This window comes from Crotalus tigris, unplaced genomic scaffold (genome assembly GCF_016545835.1).
Source record: "Crotalus tigris isolate CLP2741 ecotype Arizona unplaced genomic scaffold, ASM1654583v1 scf7180000018544.1747854, whole genome shotgun sequence".
Lineage (NCBI taxonomy): Eukaryota > Metazoa > Chordata > Lepidosauria > Squamata > Viperidae > Crotalus > Crotalus tigris.
The window spans coordinates 968418-992119 of record NW_024097068.1 but is presented as its reverse complement, the minus strand read 5'-3'; the positions used below and the strand labels follow the sequence as shown (position 1 = coordinate 992119).

The 23702-nt window shown below is 36.0% G+C and overlaps 1 protein-coding gene and 1 long non-coding RNA gene across 4 annotated transcripts in view; one reads left to right on the top strand and one right to left on the bottom strand.

The window, feature by feature from the left end:
* The window catches only part of LOC120312803, a 66019-nt gene extending 50277 nt beyond the window's left edge, over positions 1 to 15742 (bottom strand). For all 3 annotated transcript variants that reach the window (XR_005557968.1, XR_005557967.1, XR_005557969.1), the window contains exon 1: positions 15668 to 15742. This is a non-coding gene — a long non-coding RNA (uncharacterized LOC120312803). The remainder of the gene's footprint in view (positions 1 to 15667) is intronic.
* Positions 15743 to 16078: 336 nt separating this feature from the next.
* LOC120312786 (keratin, type I cytoskeletal 10-like) overlaps positions 16079 to 23702 on the top strand; it is a 36215-nt gene continuing 28591 nt past the window's right edge. The window contains exons 1-5 of the mRNA XM_039353970.1: positions 16079 to 16628; positions 21194 to 21276; positions 21721 to 21877; positions 23037 to 23198; positions 23334 to 23459. Coding sequence (XP_039209904.1) covers positions 16155 to 16628; positions 21194 to 21276; positions 21721 to 21877; positions 23037 to 23198; positions 23334 to 23459 — 1002 coding nt within the window. The 5' untranslated portion in view covers positions 16079 to 16154. The remainder of the gene's footprint in view (positions 16629 to 21193; positions 21277 to 21720; positions 21878 to 23036; positions 23199 to 23333; positions 23460 to 23702) is intronic.

Here is a 23702-nt window from a genome sequence, read left to right as displayed (position 1 = left end):
ATTTCATCCAGACGGAAATGGGAGCCAATACAGGTTGCATAATAATAGCAATGTGGCATGGGCAAACCAAGAGATACCCAGTAGTGCATGTGCCACCACATTCCAAACTAGTTTTAACTTCCAGGTGGCTTTAAGAGTTGCTCCCTGTAAAGCATGTTCCAATAATCCACTTGGGAAGTGAATAAGGCATGAGAGACTATGAACAAAGCCTCTCAGTCCTGGAATGGGCACAATTGTTCTGAATTTTGCAGATTTTCAAAATGTTTTTAATATATTAAGTCCATCTTAGAAATCAGACCATTAATTCTACAATCCCAGAATTATATTGAATGGAATGAAATCTGAATCAGGTTATTACTTTACAATTTGAAGGAAATGTAGAAAAATTATCTCAGTAAACAAGACTCTTCAAGCATTCAGATAAAACAATAGTAGAAGTATCTCTTCTATTCCAAGCTTTCCCATATTGATGAATGTTGTTTAAATAGAAACTTTAATTGTGTTACATGGCAATTGTAGCTATTTCATGAACTTGTATCACTTCCATATTGATGCTTACAAATGTTTAAAATTGCTATTAGCGAAGGAAAATAATACAATTTTGTTTGCATGAGAATTATGTAAGGATTCATATTAATGACTATAATCAGGAAGGTTCAGGGAAGGCTTCTGGTTCTGGGTCGCAGCAGTGCAGTCGATCGGATAGAGTCATCTCTTCGCTGGCTGAGTTTCCTCTGCCGGTAGACCCCCGAGTGGGTCGAAAAGTCACTCTGGAGGAGCGACTAGCATTGAAGAGGCTCCTCATATGACTGAAGAAGGGTGGCGGCATCTTCTGCAGTCCAAGTTAACTCCTTTGGGCCAACGGAGTAAAGATCGGTCAGTAAAATGGCCAATCATTTAGCTGCGCCAACCGTAAGCCATAAGATCATTTAAGCAAATAGATCCACCATGGAAAATTCGGTGAGATTTCTTTTTACCTCTACTTCTTTTTCTTTCCTGTGAAAAGATTATTTTTGGAATCATTTCCCTATTTTGTTAAAGCGGCGTTTTTGATGGGGGAAGAGAAACTTCGAATAAAAGGAAATTAAATTTATATTTTTAATGATTGATTTTATTTTTGGATATGTGGGAGCCCCAAGAAATTTTGATACAGAGATTTAATATGCTAATTATTTGGAGAATACTGTTTTTTCTATTCTTATGATGTCTGGAAATATTGAATAACTGAATCACTTTGATTACCCTTCTGGGGACATCTTCTGGTGAAACTACTCATTGCAACTGTTATTTCTTTCTTTTGGAGCTTAACTTTGGCCTTCAAACCATTATAAAGGAAAAAGATAAAGAAGCCATACAGCTGGGTGGAGGCGGATATTGACTGATTTCTTTTAAATATGGTTTCCCCCAAAAGGACAATGACTTCAAATATTATAGAAATGGAGGAAATCAAAGACTGCAACAAGTGGAAGGGAAAATTGAATTAATGGATAAGAGAGTAGAAGAGATGGACAATCGACTGACATTAACAGATAGGAACCAGGAAAAAATGATTATCTCTCTAGAGATGGATAGAGCTGATTATTACTTAAGATTTCAAAGTGTTGAAGAAGAAAAGGGAGAGAATTTAGCAGACATGATGGCCGAAATATTAGCAGAAGCACTGAAGGAAACCAAGAAAACCAAGGAAAAGATAATTAACAATATAGATGAGATATTTAGAATACATACTAGATATGCAACGAGAAATAAGCTTCCTAGAGAGGTCCATATAAGGTTTACTAAAAAAGCATTAAGGGCAGATATATTACAGAAACTGAGAAATGTCGCAATAAAATAATAAAGGAAGAGAGATAGTGATATTAAAGCAGATTCCAAGAAGAGTGGGAGACTTGAGAAAGGAGTATCAATTTTTGACAAAAGTCTTAATTGAAAAAGGGATAAATTTTAGATGGTTAATACCAGAAGGAGTAATGGTAAACTGGCAAGAACAGAGACACAGACTAGACACATTAGAGAAAGGAGAGCTTTTTTATGATCACTACTTTGGACAGCAAGAAGAAAGGCTGAGAAGGGAAAGAGGAATTAGACATCAAGGAGATCAGATAGAGAAACAACGGGGTGAGTATAGCAAAGAACAGGAGGAAAGAACGTTGGTAGAAGGAGTAAGGGCAAAAGAGGCAAAAGAGCAAAGAGACATGAGAATGACAAGATCAGCTAAAACCTTAAATAAATAATCATGGAATAAGAGATAAAAATAATCTCGATATAAATGGATTACACTTGACCATAAAAAGGAAAAGAACACTAAATAAACTGGGGAAACTAAAAATGGACATAATTTGTTTATAAGAATTTCTTATTAGGAAACATAAAAATTTATTAGAATATCCAAAATTGGGAGAATTATACACCTCACTTGCGGACCAGAGTAAAAGAGGTGTGGCATTATATATTCAGAAAGCAATATAAACTAAACTGATATATTCAGATGAAGAAGGATGAATCTTAATGGTGAAAGTAATTATAAACTGTAAAAAATCATCATTGGTAGCGATTTATGCTCCAAATGACAATCAAGAGAATTTTTATCTAAAATTACATAAGAAAATAATAGAACTGGAATACGAAAGCATATGTATGATTGGAGATTTTAATGCTATTGTAAAGCCTGAGTTGGGTTATAATACAAAAAAAAATGAGACTGTAAGAAGAACACTTCCTAAATCCTTCTATAATATGGTAGTTGAATTAAATATACTTGATGCTTGGAGAGAGAAATATCCGGAAAAGAAGCAATATACGTTCTATTCTGACAGACACCTGTCCTGGTCGAGAATTGATATAACATGGATGTCAACAGATTTATTTACAAATATACAAATATAGCCATAGAAACAAGCACATGAGCGGACCACAACCCAGTTACAATCATATGGAAAGGACAAAAGAAGAGAACAAGATGGACATTAACCAAACTATATTGGATGAAAAAGATTTTCAGCAATATATGAAAAAAGAAGTACTTTTGTTTTTTAAGGAAAACAAAAAAGAAGATACTTCACTTCAAAATGTTTGGGATACGGCGAAAGCATACATGAGAGGACTTGCTATGACTTATTTGGGGAAAAAGAACAAACAGAAAAGACAAAATAAGGGAAAACTGAAGGAAGTATATAAGACACTTGAGAAAGAATTACAGAAAGATACACAAAACAAAAAGATTAAAAATTTAATGGAACTGAACAAACATAAAATGAACTTACTAGAAAATGAAGAAGTGGCAATGAAAATAAAGGCAGGTAAGCAAACCTTTTTTGAGCATGCAAACAAGGGAGATGGTTGACATATAAAATTAAAAAGGAGAAAGAGAAGAGATGGATTAAACAATTGGAAGATGCTGAGGGGATTTTACAACATCGAAATGAAGAAAAGAAAAAAATAATCTGGGAATATTATGAGAACTCATACAAGCAGCAAACAGTTTCAGATGAAAGGATAAAACATTTTTTGGAAGAAACAGAGATACCTAAAATGCCGGAGAAATTTAAAAAGCTATTAGAAGGGGAAATAACAATGATGGAATTAATAGAAGCAATCAACAGACAAAAAAAATGGTAAAACACGAGGACCAGATGGACTACCAGCAGAGCTATATAAGACATTGCAGGAAGTACTAGGTAATGTAATGTTGGAACTTTATAATGAACTTCTTTCTGAAGCTAAGATACCAGATTCGTGGTCCGAAGCTCTTATTACTCTCATACCAAAGGAAGAAATGGAAACACAGGAAATAAAGAACTACAGGCCAATTTCCCTACTGAACGTGGACTACAAAATATTTGCATCAATAATGGCAGAAAGACTTAAAAAGTTTTTAAATGAATTTATACAATCTGCTCAAAATGGCTTTTTACCCAAAAGACAGATTAGAGACAATATGCGAATTATATTGAACACACTAGAATATTATGAAACACACCCCGAGAAACAGATGGCATTGGTGTTCCTGGATGCACAGAAGGCATTTGACAATGTGAACTGGCAATTCATGATAAGCCAATTACAAACTATGGATTGTGGGGAGAAATTTATAAATGTAATCAGAACAATTTATAATAAGCAATCAGCTAAAGTAATGATAAATGGAGATATGACTGAGAAGATCAATATTATGAAAGGAACAAGACAGGGCTGTCCCCTATCTCCACTGTTGTTTGTTCTGACATTAGAGGTATTAAATAATGTATAAGACAGAATAATGGCATAAAAGGGATGAAAATTAAGAGGGAAGAATATAAGCTACAAGCATCCACAGACAATTTAGTATTTATTTTGGAGGAACCATTAGAGACAGGACCTGTATTAATAGAACAAATAGAAAAATATGATGAGGTAGCTGGGTTGAAAATTAATAAAGATAAAACCAAAATGTTAGTGAAAAATATTTCTGAAAAACAAAAAACAAAAAAGAACTGGTGGGAAAATTAGATATACAGATTGTAAAGAAAGTAAAATATTTAGGGATGCACCTGACAGCAAGATGCACAACAATTAAAGAGGATAATTATCATAAATTGAAAAGACAAATTGAAGTAGATTTGGATAAATGGAAAAATGTACAATTATCATTAATGGGAAGGATTGCGATAATCAAAATGAATATATTACTATGATTATTGTTTTTGTTTTCAACAATACCAATTAGATTAGATAAGAAATATTTTGAGGGGCTTAATAAAATAATCTTGAAATATATTTAGCAGGGAAAAAAGGCAAGGGTTAATCTAAAAATGTTACAAGATACAAGATTGAGAGGTGGGTTTGGTCTACCTAATTGGGAATTGTACTATCAGGCTGCAGCATTATCATGGATGAGAGAATGGATCTTACTGAGGAATACAAGATTATTGACATTAGAGGGACATGATTTACAGTTGGCATGATTTTATATGGTATGGAAAAAAACAGAATACATAGCTATTTCCAGAGACATCATATAAGGAATTCTTTATTTGTGGTCTGGGAGAAAGTAAAGAGAAAGCATTATTTGAAGATTCCAAATTGGCTCTCAGCTATGGAGGTGCTAGTACACCCCAATATGTTTAACATGGGAAACATTACAAGATATAAAGACTTACTAACAGATATGGGGGAGTTGAAAACCAAACAACAATTAGAGGAACAAGGAATAAAAATGGATTGGTTCATGAGAACGCAAATACAATATAGATATAAAAAAGATGTTAAAATAGATGGTGTTAATTTGGGGACAACAGAGTTAAATGAAATACTCACAGGAATGGAAGAAAAATGGATTTAAAAAATGTACAGTTATCTACTACATATGGAGTTAGAGAAGGAACAAGTGAAAGAGACAATGATAAAACGGACAAGAAATTTTGGATACACAATTGAATTAGATAGATGGCAGCAACTATGGGAAAGAAACTATAAATTGACAATGGCGACTGCGTATAAAGAAAATATGTACAAAATGTTTTCCAAATGGCACATGTCTCCAGAAAGATTAGCTAAGATGTTTAAGGACAGGTCTATGAAATGTTGGAAATGTCATCAGATACCAGGTTCTTTTTACCATATGTGGTGGACGTGTGTAGAAGCTAAAACTTATTGGAATATAATTAGAAGATGGATAGAAAAGATGATACAACAACGTATAGAACCAAGACCAGAAATATTCCTGTTGGGTATTCTACCCGAGAAATACAATAAAGAAAAAACATATTTAATTATTCATATAATCACAGCAGCCAGGATTGTGTTTGCACAAAATTGGAAAGCACTTAACCCCCCACCCCCAGAGGAAGAGGTGATTGGGAAAATACTGGAATGTGCAGAAATGAATGGACTAACAATGACAATTAAAGATAAGACAGAATTAGACTACTATGAAATCTGGGGAACTTTTTATGATTGGCTGGAAAGAGAATATGGTTAAAAGATAGTTAACATCTATTTAGATGGAAGAAGAAGGAGCAGATAAGGAGGGAGACCCAGGTGACACAGTATTGAATAACTGGAGGTTGTATAAATATTTATAGAAGTATATACCGAGAAGGTTAGATAAATAGAAGTATTAATGTAAGAGAAAATTAATCTTATTGTATATAATACAGATAGGGAAATTTGAAGAGAGGAGTTGCTCGGACATTACCCCTGAATTGTATCTGAAGAGGGATGAGAGGGAAGAAAGGAGAGGAGAGAGAAAAGAGTAAAGGAGGGGAGAAGGAAGTAGGAAGGTTGGAGGAGAAGAGGAGAAGTGGGGAGAAGTGGTGAAGGAAAGAGAAGAGGAGAGGAAGAAGAGGGAAGTAAGGAAGAGAAGAAAGGGAGAAAGAAGGTAGAGAAGAAGGAATGTGGATACAGTGAAAGGGGAAATGGGTGAGCAACACCAAAAGTCATGTGTATGTATTTATTTCATTTTATCAATAGTATCTTATATATGAATGTAAAAAGAATGTATGTTAACATCTGATAAATATCACGGTATATGTATGGGGGAGAGTTTGGAAAAATAAAAAATTATTATAAAAAAAAGAAATAGATGAAACCTGCTTAGATCTTACTTATAAATATATATTGGATAAAATTCTGGAAAACTCTGAGCGAATAGTTGCCTACACAAAAGAGATTTCTTTTCAATGACAACTTAAAGCACAAGGTATAAATAAGACTCTGGAAGCCAAGAAACAGCAGAGGGGGTATACGCCCAAGAGATTTGTTCTCAACTTTGCTTTCAGCCCACTGAGATGGAAGAATCAAATCTACATTCGGATTATCAACTTATATTGGAAAAAATCCCTGATGTTAATGAACAAATGATTTTTAGCAAGGAAATGGAGGATCTTACCCTAGAAGGACAAGCTGATTTGCAGACACCAACTGACTTTCTGATAGAGAAAAAATCAACTGAAGAAGAAAAAAACTTGACTAAAGAGGACTATATATCACTTTATTTACAATCTACTAAGAAAATGACTGCAATTAAACTTTATGCAACTTTAAAAAGGATGGGAAATGACGTTCAGTTATGAGCTATTGAGAATAGCTATAACTCTTACATTAGTTTATTAAAATGGACAATGGGAAACTCTTTTTTGGTATACATATTATGGCAAGAGACAATGGGAGACCTATTTGCAGAACTGGAGACTTTATTATGGAAACCTAATTGGAATAGAAAGAAACCCAGAATAAGATATAAATATCAATTTTAAGATTACCGTTATGGGTGGTAAAGGTTTTATAGAGACTTGGATTGATTTGGATTTGGATTTTGTCAAAAGGGAGGTTATTATGAAAAGATTTAGAACTTAATATTGAATTATAGTAAGAATATGTTGTTTGGAATGATGGATTATTTTTTTCTACTTTTTTTCCTTTCCTCTTTTTCTTTCCCTTGTTCTTCCTTCTTGGCTTACTTATGTTTCTTTTCTTTTGTGTTATTTTTTCTTTTCTTTTCTTGTATTTTTTTAGGTGTTTTTAATATTAGATGTGATATATTGAGAAAAAGATTGAAATAATGGAAGAGATGAAATTAATAATTGGAGACTTATTGAATAAGAACAGAATATAATTGAGAAATGTGAAAATTTCTCAAACATGTTTAGGCAAATAATATGTTTAAATAAGAGAAACTAGGGGCCCCCAAATAGTAAATAATATGTCAGTTTAAGTCTAAATATTTGAAAATCAATAAAGCATAATACAGGATCTTATGGGATAGATAATGAGCTGTTGAAATTTTTTATTGATTAATGGAATTTATATGTAGTGATACATTAATGAATGAATTTGCCTTAGAAATGTATTAATTTGATTATAATATCCTGATAGAGAAGGAAATTTTAAGGAATATTATGTGAGCTGTATACTTATAATGCCACTGGTTTTAATTGATTACCTTATCTCCATGTTGGGTCTTAAGCCTTTTTGGTGTAAAAATGGAAAACTAATAAAAATTATTTATAAAAAAAGGTTCAGGGAAGTCTTCTATTTGTCAAAGTTTTCAAGAAGACATTCCAGTTGCTCATAAGTTATCAAAATAGAGTAAGTTTAGAAATACTAGAGAGATTTGAAGGAAATAAGACAAGTAGAGACTTGAATGGGAGAGAGAAAAGATGTATTAGGAGAAAATGTCACAGGGCTTCTTTGGAAAAGAAAAATTATATACAGTTGGCCAAAAGAAAGTGAAGATAATTATAAATAGAAGAAGAAAGAGCACAGATAGCTCTTACAAAATAAGAGCTATCTAATAAAAAATACTGGGATCTTTAGTGTTCTTTGAACTTGGTTGTTTCTAGCAGATGTTTCATTCCCATCAGTGAACTGATGATATTATTTTGTTTGATAATGAAAGAAAACAACCAAGCTCAGAGAGCATTAAAGATCCCACAGTTCAGCCCTGAGACAATTCAGCTCAACTAATTCAACTTTCGAATCTTCTTTTCTATCCCAAAAATATTGGGCTGCAGGGTCTTATTTTCAGTCATTTATTTTCATAATAATGGGAGCAGTCCATGACTGTTCCTATCATAAATGGAACAATCCCAAAATCCACCTAGAAACTTATTTTCCTGAAATGAAAAGAGAGGAACAAGCTATAACTGGCCCAGCAAGCAGGAAAGTCTTCATTGAAATAGAAGATAAATAAAAAATAGACCTGGATTTACTGATTAACTCACAGTAATTTGCACTGTCAGCAAAATTTTCAGGCTTCCATGTCTTAAACAACTATTAGAAAAATTTACCTTTCAGCCTAAATCATGCTGCTAAAATAAAGACAGGTACTAGAAAAAGTGGCTTTTTAAATTGAATTCTATTATGCAAAACAAATTCCTAGACTCAGATTTGTGTAATTTTAACTATAATCTTTTGTATCAGTCTGCAAGCTTGAAGTCTGCTCATCTTTGAACATATTACATATTGCATCTATTTCAGCATTCTATAACTGAAGTCAGTTATTCATACTTTGGCAAGAAAGTGTATTCATCTTTTAAATGAAATCATAGATGCTATGCTGTAATTATTTCTTCACTGCCTAATCTGCCACAATTCTTGTCTTTTAAATAAACTGTTTTTCATTAATTTATTCATTTGTTTATATATATTAATTATAGCCACCCGTTCAAGTAGACTCTAGACATTTTACAAAATGTAAAAACATTGGAAAGGATAAAGCACATGACAAGTCTGGTCCAAAGCAATCCTAATAATAATAAACCACACCAGGGGCCCCATAAACCCATTAACCCCAAGCCTGAAACCAAAGCCAGGTCTTCAGAGCTTTTCAGAACCCATCTGAACCTTGGGGAAGGGGAGGGGACATGAGAGAGGAGACACAGTTCCTCAACCCCACAAGATGACCATGCTTAATAGAAGGGATCTGGAAGGAATCCACTCTGTTGGAACGTACCAGACAGACAGAAACAATTGGAAATAGAGGTCCCTCAGACATCCAAGCTCTAAGCCATATAGAGCTTTATAGGTATCAAACAGTATCTTAAACTGCACCTAGAAGACAAGTGGCAACCAATGCAGCCCACATACTGCAATAACACACCGACAAATCAATAAGTGCCCATTACTGTTCATGTCGCTGCATTTTGTACCAACTATAGCTTCTGGATGGTTTTCAAGGACACTGAGGAAGGAGTTCAGATGGCACACAAGATGAACCTATGCAGAGGCTCTCCTGGCCACTACTGCTGCCTGCTCTTTGAGCAATAGCTATGAGCCCAGCAGGATCACCTAGTTGTGCACAAGTGATAAATGGGGAAGTGCAGTCCCATCTAGGCCTATTGATGGAAATATCCCTTGTCCTAGGAGACTGATCAGCAGAGCCAGTTAGCCTTGAATGAAAGTCTGTTCCACCCCATCCTGATCTCCAAACAGCCTCCAGAACTGGGTCAGTAGATCAACCGTTTTACTTGGGCAGACCGATTTGAGGCATCAAGGTCAGTGTACTGATGATACTGAATTCCAGATCTCAGATGACTTAACCAGTGGTTTCATGTACATGTTAAGCAGGAGAAGGGAGAATATTGAGCCATCTTAACTTTTAAAAGTTAAGATGAATTTATTTTTTGTCAGATCTTCTGATATAACATCACTCCCAATGTAGTTATATGCTTGCCTACTCAGAAGTAAGTTCAGAGGGTTCATTCACAGGTAAATTGATAGGGGATTACAGCCTGAGCTATTACATTGTCAGTCTATTATATTTGCAGCGAACTTGTGAGAAGAACAATGTGCCTTTTCTGTTATTGTATTACATTTTACATGTCTCTGAAATAAATGCCAGCATCCTAAGACCTATGAGACAATATGTGAAAAGCATATTTAAATTGCCTGGTGCCAAATAGTCTGACCAATTTTGTGCCTCCAATGCCATAAAATTTCAAATGCCCAAACAATGAACTGAAGAAGAGCTGATAACTAGTAATGCTTTAAAATAGAATTCTGCAGAGATTCTCTACAGAGAATGCAGAGGTCGTTGTAGAATTCTGCCTCTGTAGATTTCTATCATATATGGTTGGTTGCACAGTCAGCCAGATGTTTGGACTGGATTTGGCAATTTTATCCAATAATCAGTTCCTTTCTAAGGATCTGTATTAAACAGGTGTTATTTGAATATGTTAAATATATTGTTGTAAGAAAATCACAAAACTGCATTATTTATTTTGGCCATGTCATGCAGGGGAATTCATTGGAAAAAGCAATTATATTTTGAAGAATTAGCAGTAAAAGGAAACCAGGTAGCCAAAGAACACAGTGGTTGGACACCGTCAAAGCTGATACCAGTCAGAGAAATAGTGCAGAAAATGTGGAGAAACCTGGCCCATAGCATCGCCAAGAGTCAGATACAACTGAGCAGATAACATATCATCATCATTGTCATAAGATGTATGCTGTTCCATACAAAACTATCTTTTGCAATTGACTGATGGTTATTTTGTCAATTCCAAGGATGCTCCAAAAGTGTTGGGACTCCACCCAAAGTGCTGATTACTATTGGGACTACCTTTGCTTTCTTTTGCCAGTTACTTTATTTTTATTTGCAGGTTATTGTATTTTATGACTTGCTTCAGTTTTTTCTCTTCTATTCTGCTGTCTCTAGGTATCAAAATTTCCACTATCATAGTTAGTAATTATGGGGTGTTATGTAACAGCAGCTTTCTATTTCAATTCTATTTCAAAATCACAGAGCACTTCAGCTTCTTCATTTACTATTATTTTGCCTATTTTGTTATCCCATCAGTTCTTGCTTGCAGGTAAGCAAGTTCTTGCCAGATCTTCCAATACACCATTGCTGCTACTTGGTCATGCTGTTGTTATAGTCAGTCTGTGCATCCTTCTTGCAGCAGATAACTATTTCTTCAGCTTCTTTGCAGAATCAGCATTTGCCATCCATTGCTGTCTTCTCAATTCTGGCTTTGTGTGCATTTTTTCTTAAGGCTTGGTCTTATGCAGCCAGAATTCTGTATCTGTCTTCAAGTTTTCTGCTCTTAAACTATAGCCAGGTCTTGCTGATATCTGCTTTGCCTGATAATTATTTGGTGTATTAGTCACATGTCTTGCCATGTCTCTTCATTATTCTCCATTGGTCTTGTAGACTAGTCTAGTCTCTCTGGAATTCAGTAAACCTTCAGAGTGTATTTGTTCAGTTCATCTTCTTCACTGTCCTTCACATATTCTTTCAATGCCCTTTTTCTTCTTAACTGTCTGGTGTAATTGCAGCATTCCATGCCCACTTATGCTTCCTTGTATGTAGAGCCTGTCAACATTACTGCATGGATGAAGGACATGATCAAGTTGACCTTGTGAGAAATAGGACACTGAATAGATCTTCAGTCTGATCCAGTACAATTTCACTTAGAAAGTGCAAGTATGAAGTTTTGAGGACTTATGTATTCTACCCTTTCCTTAGACTTCTGAGCTCTAAACTTGTGCTCTTCAAATCTGAAGGAATATAATTCCCAGTCACTTTCCTACGTTAGGGTAGTAAAATATTGGCTTTATCTACCTGATCTTTTGGAAGACATTTCCAACCCAATGATTCTGTTATTTGATCAAGAAATAGATTACTAGTAAAATAAAGTTGGTGTAACCTGCTGGGCAAGTCTATCCTGGTCAATCTGTTAAGCTTTATGCTACACCTTGCCCTAAGGTATGTGGATTCAATCCATGATAAAGCAAGAGTTTTATGATGAAATATGACTCAGGTCAAATTAAGAACGAGATCATGCTGAGGTCAGCATGGAACTGATGGAAATTTTGAAGTCCTCATGGTCTACAAGAATGGCCCATCCTTATTTAAAAATGAATTATTAATTTCTGGATTTGCTGATTTAAAAAAAGGTTAAATAGGGGAGAAGGAATCTATATAATGTAATTTTGAAGGGAGAAGAAATGATAGAAGCTAATTTGTAACTGCTGTAAAGAAAATTGGAAGCTGCTTTTCAACTTTTTTTACTTTTTCTCTTTTTCTTTCTTATCTGTAGCACTTCATCTTTTACTTTTGCTATTTTTTATATATTTTCTTTATCTTTTAATTATGTCAAATCTTTTAATAAAACATATTATAAAAGAGAGTGGAAGGGAGGAAGGAGGGAAGGGGAAGTGGGTGGGGTAGGGGAGGGGGAGGGAAATCAAAGGGGGAGAGGGAAAGGAGAAGAGAGAAGAGAGAAGAGAGAAGGGGAAGAGAAGAGAAGAGAAGAGAGGAGAGGAGAAGAGAGGAGAAGAGAAACCATTGAAAATAAAGGGAAATGTATGTTTTGTCCGAAATGGTATAGGGTTTCCTGCCTGAGCAGGGGGTTGGACTTGGTGACCTCCAAGATCCCTTCCAACTTTATTATTATTATTATATAAATATTAAAACTGCTAACATTCAGTCATGTGTATCCTATATACAGCTTTAAATAAACATGTATTGCAAATATAGGTACTTTTGTTTCTATATGGAGACCACTTCAGTGAAACTTTGATTTTGGGGTTTTACTGATTAGATTGATTTGTTGTTATATAAATGGCTAGTTTATACTATTATATAAAGTAAAAAGTTGAGGCTTGATGTTAATACTTCATTCTACTGCAACAGAGGAAGTTGGAAGTCAATGTCTTTTTTTTTCTTTTTCTCTTCTTCCCCTCACTCTTCTTTCCCTTTCCCCTCCCCACTCTGTCCTACTATTTGCTTTTGTATTTTGTATTTTACTCTGTAATCTAATAAACTGTAAAAAACTTGAAAAAAATCCTGCAAACATTTAATCATGTGTACACAGGTTTAAATAAACCATATATTGCAAATATACCATAAGCCTTCATTAGCTTCCATAAGAAACATCTCAAACAAAACTCCAAAGGCTCGTGCAGAAGATTTTTCCTGCCTCTAACCAGCAATAAAAAACCAGATGGCCCTTGAGGCTTATACCCCAAAGACAGGCCTTTTGACAGTATAGGTAGTCCTCAAGTTACAACCATTTGTTTAGCGACTGTTTGAAGTTACAGCAGCACTTAAGAAAGTGACTTACAACCAGTCCTCACACTTATGACCACTCTAGTATTCCCCATAGTCACATGATCAAAATTCAGACCCTTGGCACCTGGTATGCATTTACAATGATTGCATTTCCTGTTGCTTTCCTGAGAAGCAACCTTCCCAGCTGGCTTCCAACAAGAAATTTTGATGGAGAAAGCTGGATTTGCTTAACAACTGCATAATTAACTTAATAACTGCAGTGATTCATTTAATAACTGTAGCAAAAAGTCATAAAATCAGGCATGGCTCATTTAACAATTTCTTGCTTGGCAATGGAAATTCTAGTTCCAATTATAGTCGTAAGTCAAGGATTGCCTATAGTCCATAACTGTTATGATATACATTTAGCCCTTTCATTACTGCAATCCTGAGAAACCATTTATTCTGAGTTTATTAATGAACAACTATTTCATATTTTATGTTACTATTAATTTAAATACATTGCTCTGTTTCAAAACCCTTCACATGCAGATCTCATCCAGTGGGAGGCAGGGACAACATGTACCTTGACAACATGTCTTCTTAGTGGCCGTCCCCATCCTTTGGAACGCATATCTCCTGAGAAAAAGCACACCCCTAACCTCTAGGCTACCAAGAAAGTTTTGAGAACTTTTCTTTTTACAGACAGAATATTTGCTGCTAGAGCTGCCTTAGTTATGTTAGATCAGTGTTTCGCAACTTGACAACTTTAAGTTGCGTGTACTTCAACTTCCAGAACTCCCATCAGGATGGCTGGGTATTTCTGGAAGTAGAAGTCCAGACAGCTTAAAGTTGCCCAGGTTGACAAACAGTAGGTTAGATCAGTGTTCTGAATTATTGTTATTAGCCTCACTGTAAACCACTTCAAATCAATCACTTTTGAGTAGCTTAATGGGGAAATGCAGATTGAACTCAGAAGGGATGCTGCTGAGTCATCACAGGTTTTGGGAGCAGGACATGTATAGTTTCTAGGATAAAACTATGTATAGTTTCTAGGATATATACTTGCATGTATATATCTTGTTAGAAATAAATTCCAATTCTCTCCACCAGATATTTTAAAGTATTCTGGCAGTGGAGTGATTATCCACTTTCTCTTTTGTACAAGGCAAGCAGGACAATGCCCATGTTTTTTTTCCCCAGGCTATGGAAAATGTAGGCTAACAATACATATGCTGGAAAACCTTTATTATAAGACACAACCTTCCCTATACAGATAATCCTTGTTTAGTGACCACAATAGGGACTGACAACTTGGCCATCAAGCAAAATAGTATCTAAGTGAAACCATGATTAGGCTTATCTTACTTCAACTTTCCTTTGTGTCCCAGACCAGTAAAGGTTGTAAATGCAAGGATTGTCACAAAGTTATTTTTTATCACCATCATAATTGTAAACAATTGCTAATCAAGGACTCCCTAAGCAGGATCATCCACAATGTCAGACTACAACCCCCATCATTCACAGCCATTCACAGAAATTGGAGATCAGGTACATTCTCTTACATATGGGTATTGGAAGATAACTTAAACTGCATTCAAATCATAGGATCATATATCTTTAAAAACACAACTGGCTACAAGGTTTGCAGTGATAAGACACCTTCCTCATCTTTGGGCTTTTGGTGTATGGAGAATCCCATTTGTAAAATGCCAAACCAACATGGATGTTAGGTATTGAACAGCTTCACCCTAGATTCGTACTTTTTCTCTACATCAGCATACTGTAAGAACAAACAATACACAATCTTTGGCTTGAATTCAGTCATTAAGATGCGACACAGGAAAAATCATAAAGGTTGGCTATGCATGAAAGTGCTCATCCATGTGAGGAAATACCCTCAAGAATTTCCTGTTTTCCATTCAGAAAAGAAGTACTTGTATGCTAGAGTTTCCCTCCTCAGCTAAAATACTCTTAAGATATTAAGGATTTACACAGATATTTATACATATGATTAGAGACAGCTTTTTACCTTCTTCTTTCAAAGAAATCTGTTTTTATAGCAATTAGGAGCAACTGAGATATTCTAGATATATATTCACAGCCCTTTAACAAGAAGATGAATGTTTCGGGAGTGAGGTGGGGGCAAAAACTCTTTAGCTACCCTTGTCTCAGTTTCACTGAATATCTTACCTGCTTCAACTGCTGGATTCCAAGTTGTTTCACTCCCCCCCACACCCCTTTCACAAAAGAATCAGTGTGTGTCAGGACAGGTATGTGTGCTCAAGGTTTTAGCTGAGGCTTAAGTAAATGATCACCTAGCATTTATCAATGTCTTGCTTATGAGCAGAAAGCCACCTACTGTGAATCACAACTTTTGTTCTAAAAAGAAGGAGGGGGGACACATTGTCACACAAGGGGAGGGGAGGAAAATATTTTTAAGCAAATATTTGGAAAAGAAACAGCCCATTTCTTTCTGACTGACCAATGAGAAGAATTTGTATGCTGGCAAAGGATTTGGTCCATTCCAAAGGGCTCACATATCAGCAGATTAGATGGACAACTCCCACAACAGTACAGAATAAAAGAGACAGGGAGAGGGGAGAACTACTTACATTGTCTCCAGAGTATAAAGTGTGTCACTTGGTTGCCAAGAGCTGGTCTGAGACATCCTTTCATCATGAATACCTACAGCTTTAGGCAATCCTCTTCCAACATTGGTGGAGGAGGTTTTGGTGGTTCTTCCTCCTTCAGAACCCCAAGCATCCATGGGGGTTCTGGAGGTTATGGCATCTCTGTCTCTTCTGCTAGATTAGCTTCTTCTGGATTTGGAGGAGGCCTAGGTAGTGGCTATGGTGGTGGAAGTTTTAGCTATGGGAGTGGTTGCTTTGGTGGAGCTGGTGGAGCTGGTGGGGCTGGAGGTGTCTTTGGTGGGAACCTAAATGTCAGTGATAGCCTCCTTTCGGGAAATGAAAAGGTAACTATGCAGAATTTGAATGATCGCCTGGCAAACTACCTGGACAAAGTGCGTGCCCTGGAGGAGGCAAATACTGAACTAGAGGTTAAAATTCGAGAGTGGTACCAGAAGCAAGGACCGACTGCAAGCCGAGATTACAGCCCATTTTACAAGACCATTGAAGACCTCCGGGACAAGGTAGGACTTCAGATTTGGAATCCTGAGGGATGTATTTATGTTTCAGCATCTTGTGAAAGGTTTTTCAATTGTGATATGTGAATTCCAGCAATAATAGTTTTTGGACAGCCAGTGACAAGCATTTGCAGATCATGCTCTACTATAAAAAGGTTTCTTCATCATTGGATTAATATATTATGTAATTTTTGCTTTGTATATCATGGATTATGGCTTTATATGTTGTGCAACTCTGCCAAATGTGGCAGAGCACCATGACTTAGCACAAAGTGTAAATTTAATCTGCTCTATGTTTGAAATTTTTTTCATATTTCTGAAGTTCCTAAAATGACAAAGGTCTCTGGTCCTGCAGAGAAAACTAAATTGCAACTTCCAACATACCCCACCATTGACCATGCTGATTTGGAATTAGAGATCAGCAATGAACAATCACAGATTCTCCTTAGGTTCAGCTCCTGCACTTTTTTCTGGCTTGCAGTGTGAACATGATGAAATAGGCAATCATCTGAACATTTAGCTGTTCTGCATTTGCTTAAAAACACAAAAGCATTATTACAAAGAGGAAAGTCTTGTATGGCATGAGGGCACCAATATGACTAACCCAAATTCCAGTATCTCTCTGAAAAGAGCTGATCAATTTATTTTTAAAAATCCCTAAACAATTACTGTTCCCATTTATGAAGAGAGTGTAACAGCACCTTAGCTTGAATCATACAGTTGGCAAAAACCTTTTACTCACTGTTCATTGCAAAGCATCAATATCAGCCAGGAAGCATTCAAATTCCTCTACTTCTTTTTTATTATACAGTTATTCCTTGACTTGGGACTAGAATTTTAGTCACAAATCTGTGTGAGTCAAGTCCACACATGACCAGACTTGATTTTATGTCAATGTTTAGAGTGGTTGTAAAGCACTAGGTTCCCTAATGAACATTTTTTTAAAAGGTTGTCAATTGCAATTCACATGAGCACAAGATGCTGCAAGTATTTGTAAATGTGAGCTGGTTGCCAAGCACCAGAATTATGGTCATGTGACCATGGAGGTGATATCATGCTCATAAGTGCAAATACAGTACATAAAGCACTTTTTCCAAAGCTGTTGTAACTTCGAACCATGGTTAAATAAACAGTTTGAGATCAAGGATTACCTGTATTTAAGAATTACTATGCATTTTGCCAAGTTGTAGACAAAGAATGCTGTATGTGCACAGCATAATTCTGGCATAGTTGACTTTAAAGAAACTGATTAAAGGTAATGTAATATTAGACAGGAATCAAAATCAGATTTTTATAGCATAGACAATAGTTTAGCTGTATCTGTGTCAATCAAGATGTCATTCGGAGCAATGCTTGATCAACTGATTAATCAAATAATGCTTAGTAATTAATTAAACAATATGCCTAAGGCAGACATATCTCATGCTACAAGATCTTATATTTCCAAATTTAGATCTATGTGCTGTTGAGAATTGAAGTATCTCTTCATTCTTGATTTAGCACCTCTTTTTGGCTATTAGCATGACTCTTACAGTATGTTAGCTAAACGCTGGACTGCTACATTCTCTAAGGCTAAGCTGTTCATATTAACATATTAATTTCTCTTCCTCGCTATTTATGCAGATAAAATCATCTTTATGTGCTCTTTAAATACGGTAATGCTTGTGTGCCGAGAGGATGGACTGAAATGCATTCCTGAGCAAATCTGTTGATATTTGCATGTCATCTTGTGTACATTGGATTGCACTGAATCAATGGGATATAAATTAGTCATAATTTATATCAGTCCCATTAGTTTCACCAGCTCTATTTTAAAAGTGTTTCAATTTGGAGCCCATGGATCCTAGTTTATTTCTTATACTTGTCTCCAGCCACAGACCATATCATATGCTGCTCCATTTTAATATCAAAATTGTGCACGTCTATCAGTTGAAGGCCACACCAAATTTTAAGTTTATGACATCTCTCAATAGCAACTTGTCCGATAGATTGACCCCCCCAAATTTTCATCTTTCCACATCTTAGGCAGTTTCCTTTCCACCCATCCCTCCCATACATATGTTAACTTGCTTGTAGTTAGCTTTCTCCAGGAAATAGGAATACCATGTTTTGCTTTACAGGGGATTGTATTTGAAGGAGCTGAGAAAAGCCCTCATCTTGAAAGTATCCTGTTTGAAATATTGTCCAAGGACAATGCTTTATTTGAAGATGATTCTTTTGATCACATGTTGATCTCTTAATTTTTGTTGACTCTCCTTTAGTATGTCCTGGCAGGAAGTGCATCTGATCTCAGCCTTCTCCATTTCAGCAAGATGTTTCCTATGTCTATTTAAATTATACCAATTATTGTTAGATGTGTGTCTGTATTTGTTCAATTTGGTTGTTTGCTCTGTATTATTTTTTTCTCTCTTCTGCAATGATGTATAAAGCCCCCCTCCTTGGAGACAGAGTGCAAACATTCTCCTTTGGAACCCTTTAAGATAAAGATCTCTGAAGCTCCTCCCTTCCTTCATTGTCTTAATATTCCTAAAAGCCTCCTATATATCTTGAATTGGAATCTGAGCAGAGACCTCCCTTTCAACAATTCAATTACCACAGCAAAACTTTGGCTTTGTTTCTTTGTTAAAGAGGAAAAAGAAGACAAGAAACCAGTAACTAAGTAAACCCTTTTTTTCTATACACATGTAATCAAAGTTTATTTTGTGACAGCAGAATCACTAAACCCCCAGTTTGTTTGGACAGGAAACACATACACACCCTGAAAGTACAGAGAATAAAATAAAAACAAACAGTTATTATGAAGAAATGAATGCACCCTAGCAGTTAATGATTACCAACTTCCAAGTTGGCTGTTAGTTCTAAAGAATTTGGTTCTTTAAACAAGTTGAAACCGAGCCACAAAGGAAGTTAGCATGTAAAGTGCAGATAGCCAGGCCAAAATGTATCTGTGATTGGTAAAGTTGGACAGATTCTCAAATGTGAATGTTTGACATTGATTATGGTACAATAGCTAAGTTGCTGAACTAGGACCAGAGACTCAGTTCCTAGGTGATTGTCAGGCCCCAAGAACCAAGAAAGACATTATTATTAGTTATTTCTGAGCAATTTCTTTTATTGTTTCCCACTTATAGACAGAAATCTTGCCAAACTAAAACAACTATTTCTATCATTATAGATATACTCTAAGACAGTGGTGGCGAACCTATGGCACGGGTGCCAGAGGCGGCATTCAGAGCCCTCTCTGTGGGCACGTGTGCTGTCACCCCAGTCCTAGGCCTTCAGCTGGGTTTTATAAAACCTTTTCGCTTTAGGCCTCCACTGCCATGTGCAAAAAAAAAAAAAAAAAAAAGGCTCAATCAATCAGTCAATTTCAACGTCTCGCAGGAAAAAAAAGATCTTGCAAAGTTGGAATTGATTGATTGAACTTTTTAGTCCCACCCAGTCTGCTGTTACCACCGCAACCACGCCTGCCCAATGGGCCACATCCACCCAATGGGCCACACCCACCCAGCACCCGACGATGCATAAGTGGGTTTTGGGTTGCAGTTTGGGCACTCAGTCTCTAAAAGGATCGCCATCACTGCTCTAAGAATTGCTAGGGAAGAGCCTTCTTAACTGTCTTTCTCCCGATCTAAGTTTTTCTGCCTTTTTGTCGCCTGGAGTGCAATTCCTCCTTCCTGGGAATTCAGACTACGTCTCACCACTCTCTGGGTCAGTCACTCTCTCTCAGCAAAAGCAATAAAATGGAGATTCCCATGTAAACTACCTTGGACTTTTGTGGAAAAGGCGGGATTGGAAATCCAAGAAATGTATTTTTTTTAAAAAAACAAACAAACCCATATCTGATGGAGCACTACATCTTTGGCCGGATGATTTTCTTAATCCTATATCTGCTGCTACTTGAAGTTAACCACATGAAATGGGCGTGTCTCTGTAAGATGTAGCTAGTAATTTCAAAGTAGAAGCTCTTTTTATCACTTTTATTTCTTTTAATGTTTGTTATGCTGGATTTATGTTGTAGCTTTTATAAACATCTCATTGCAAGGAGCAAGTGATATCTTTATGTCAACATACAGTCTACAATGCTCTGATGATAGTGTACACTGAATTTTTCAGGTGAATCAATTTGTTATCTGCATAGTCCAATCAAACTAGTAAATAGCACCTGTTTGATTTATAATACTGATAGAGTATTATATAGAGTATGGATAATGTAAACTATATCCCATGATTGTATTATGGCAAAACAGCCATATTTGGTCATGAAATATATCCTTACAAATAAAGGAATTTAAAGAATTTTAGTCCCATTGATTCCAAAGGAATTACACTTAATAGTCAATCAAATCTATTTTGGGTCAATGTTGTTTTAGGTAAACAACTGAAAATACAACATGGTTGCCTAGTGGATCAATTTAGAGAAGAAAACAATTTACTCCAAGAAATCTAAAGACACATATATACATCCTATCAACTGTGTGTGTGTGTGGAAGCCAAAGTAGTTTTTTAAAAAAGATATGCTATGACTAAAAGCAACTCACTCCAACCTTGTGTTACTTCTTGTCTTTCAGATCCTGGAAGCAACAATTGAAAATAACAAAATGGTCCTGCAGATTGATAATGCTAGATTGGCTGCTGATGACTTTAAAACCAAGTAAGTAAATCTTTCATGGATCAGAAAATGGAGGAAATGTATATTTTCCATTTGCAAATTATGGAAGGGAATAGGAGAAGGAATCTATTCATGAGTGATCTCTTACTTAGCGCTGTTACTTGTTACAAAAGAAGTGGTCACATAAATAGCATAATGTCAGTCTTCTATATCCAGATATCTTTATCCTCTCTATATCATCCAGCCTAATATTGTAAACATTTCTACATCAGGAAGTGGCTCAACAAAATTAAACAGAATCAGTGACATGGAAGTTTTTAAGAAGAGACTGGACAGCCATTTGTCCGAAATGTTGTAGGATTTCCTGCCTGAGCAGGGGGTTGACCTCCAAGGTCCCTTCCTCCAAGGTCCCTTCCAACTTTACTACTATTACATTACATTTTAGACTATGCCTTAAAAAAGTAAGGTATTTCTTTCTTTAATTAGGTTTGAGACTGAGCAAGCCCTGCGCATGAGTGTGGAAGCTGATATTAATGGCCTACGCCGAGTATTGGATGAGCTGACCTTAGCTAGAGCTGACCTGGAGATGCAAATTGAAAACTTAAAAGAAGAACTGGCTTATCTCAAGAAGAACCATGAAGAGGTAAAGAAAGAGACAAGTGTTCCTTGGGCTGGAAACTCATTTTGTTATGATTAAAATAAAAACATTTACAAAGAGCAGGACTGAAGTTGTATGTAACAAATTTAAATTCTATGAACACCAACCAGCCTTCTTAAGATATCATTAAAAAGCATTATGCAGTCTCCATTCTATGTACAAAAGCTAACTGCAACAAGGGCTGAATCTTCAGCATAGTCAATAAGACAACATGATACACTGAATCTAAAGTCAGCAGAAAGTCTTAGTTTTCTCTGTCAATAGCAATTGCAATAGCACTTAGACTTATATACTGCTTCACAGTGCTTTACAGCCCTCTCTAAGCAGTTTACAGAGTCAGCATATTGGCCCCAGCAATCTGGGTCCTCATTTTACCAACCTCAGAAGAATGGAAGGCTGAGTCAACCTTGAGCTGGCGAGACTCAAAATGGCAAACTGTTGGCAGTCGGCAGTCAGCAGAATTAGCCTACAGTACTGTATTCTTACCACTGCACCACTACAACTCTACCTTTCTAGCATCTTATATCTTGCCTAACAACTGAGTGGTCCTTAAAGGATTCAATCAACTGTTCAAAATCAAATCATTCTGCAGGTTTAAATATACAGAATGGCTTTTAGGATATGATAAATTCAATTTCTCAGCTATTAAAGAGCTGGAAAAATCACTTCTTCTGCAGGATGAATTTGGTTGTACAATTAAATAACTCAGTCAGAAAGCTGTTCAGTTCTGTGGTTGATATATTTCTTTGAAATTAGTTCTGACCTTGCTATCAGATTCATGCTTTCTACCCACTTTGGAAATGTGATGTGAGAAAACTGCAGCCCTCTAAATGTTATAGCACTCCAATTCCAGTTCAGCCCAGCTTTCAAAGCTGATGGTCAGAGATAATCAAAGATGATTATTTAGCCTAATGCTTTTTGAATTTAACTGTTAGGGTTGCTGCTCATAAATGGCTATAAAGGTATAAAAAGTGAGAGGAGGTGTTAAGCTTTTCCATCTTTTTCTCTTTTTTAGGCATTAATTGAGTCATGAAAAATTAAAAAAGAAACAAAAAAGTATAAATGTGGAGAAAGTTAAATGCAGTTTAGTGCTGCTATGCAAATAGATCCTCAATTAATGTTTGGACTTTTTCTCATTTTAAAGGAAATGAGTACTCTATCTGGCCATCTGGGTGGCCAAGTGAGTGTTGAAATTGATTCTGCCCCAGGCATTGACCTCACCAAGATCCTGGCAGACATGAGAGACCAGTATGAACTGCTAGCTGAGAAGAATCGAAGGGATGCCGAGGCCTGGTTTATGAGCAAGGTGAGACAGAAAAAATGGGCAGAGAATGAAATGGGATAGGGGGATCCTTCAAGAGAATAATTCAGTAAGAGACAACTGGGCTGTCCAAATCATAATCAGACTTACCAATGTCATCTTCCCTTTAAAAATATATAGACTGAAGAACTGAATAAAGAGGTTGCCGTCAACACTGAACAGCTTCAGACCAGCAAGACAGAAATCACTGACTTGAGACGGACTCTCCAGAGCTTGGAGATAGAGCTGCAATCCCAGCTTAGTATGGTACGTGGATCAGTGGGAATGAATTAAGTCCAATGTCTGAATCTTGAAATAAGTAACTTAATTTGATCCCTTGAGCTATGTGTGTATATGTGTATGTGTGCGCACACATATGGAGTGCAAAGAGATGTCAACTAAACACTCAGAGGTTCAATTTCTGTCATCTCCAATAGATCTGAATAGACATTATCAGTCAAATATTTAATTCATCACTCTATTAAGCTATTATTTAAGCATAGCCTACTG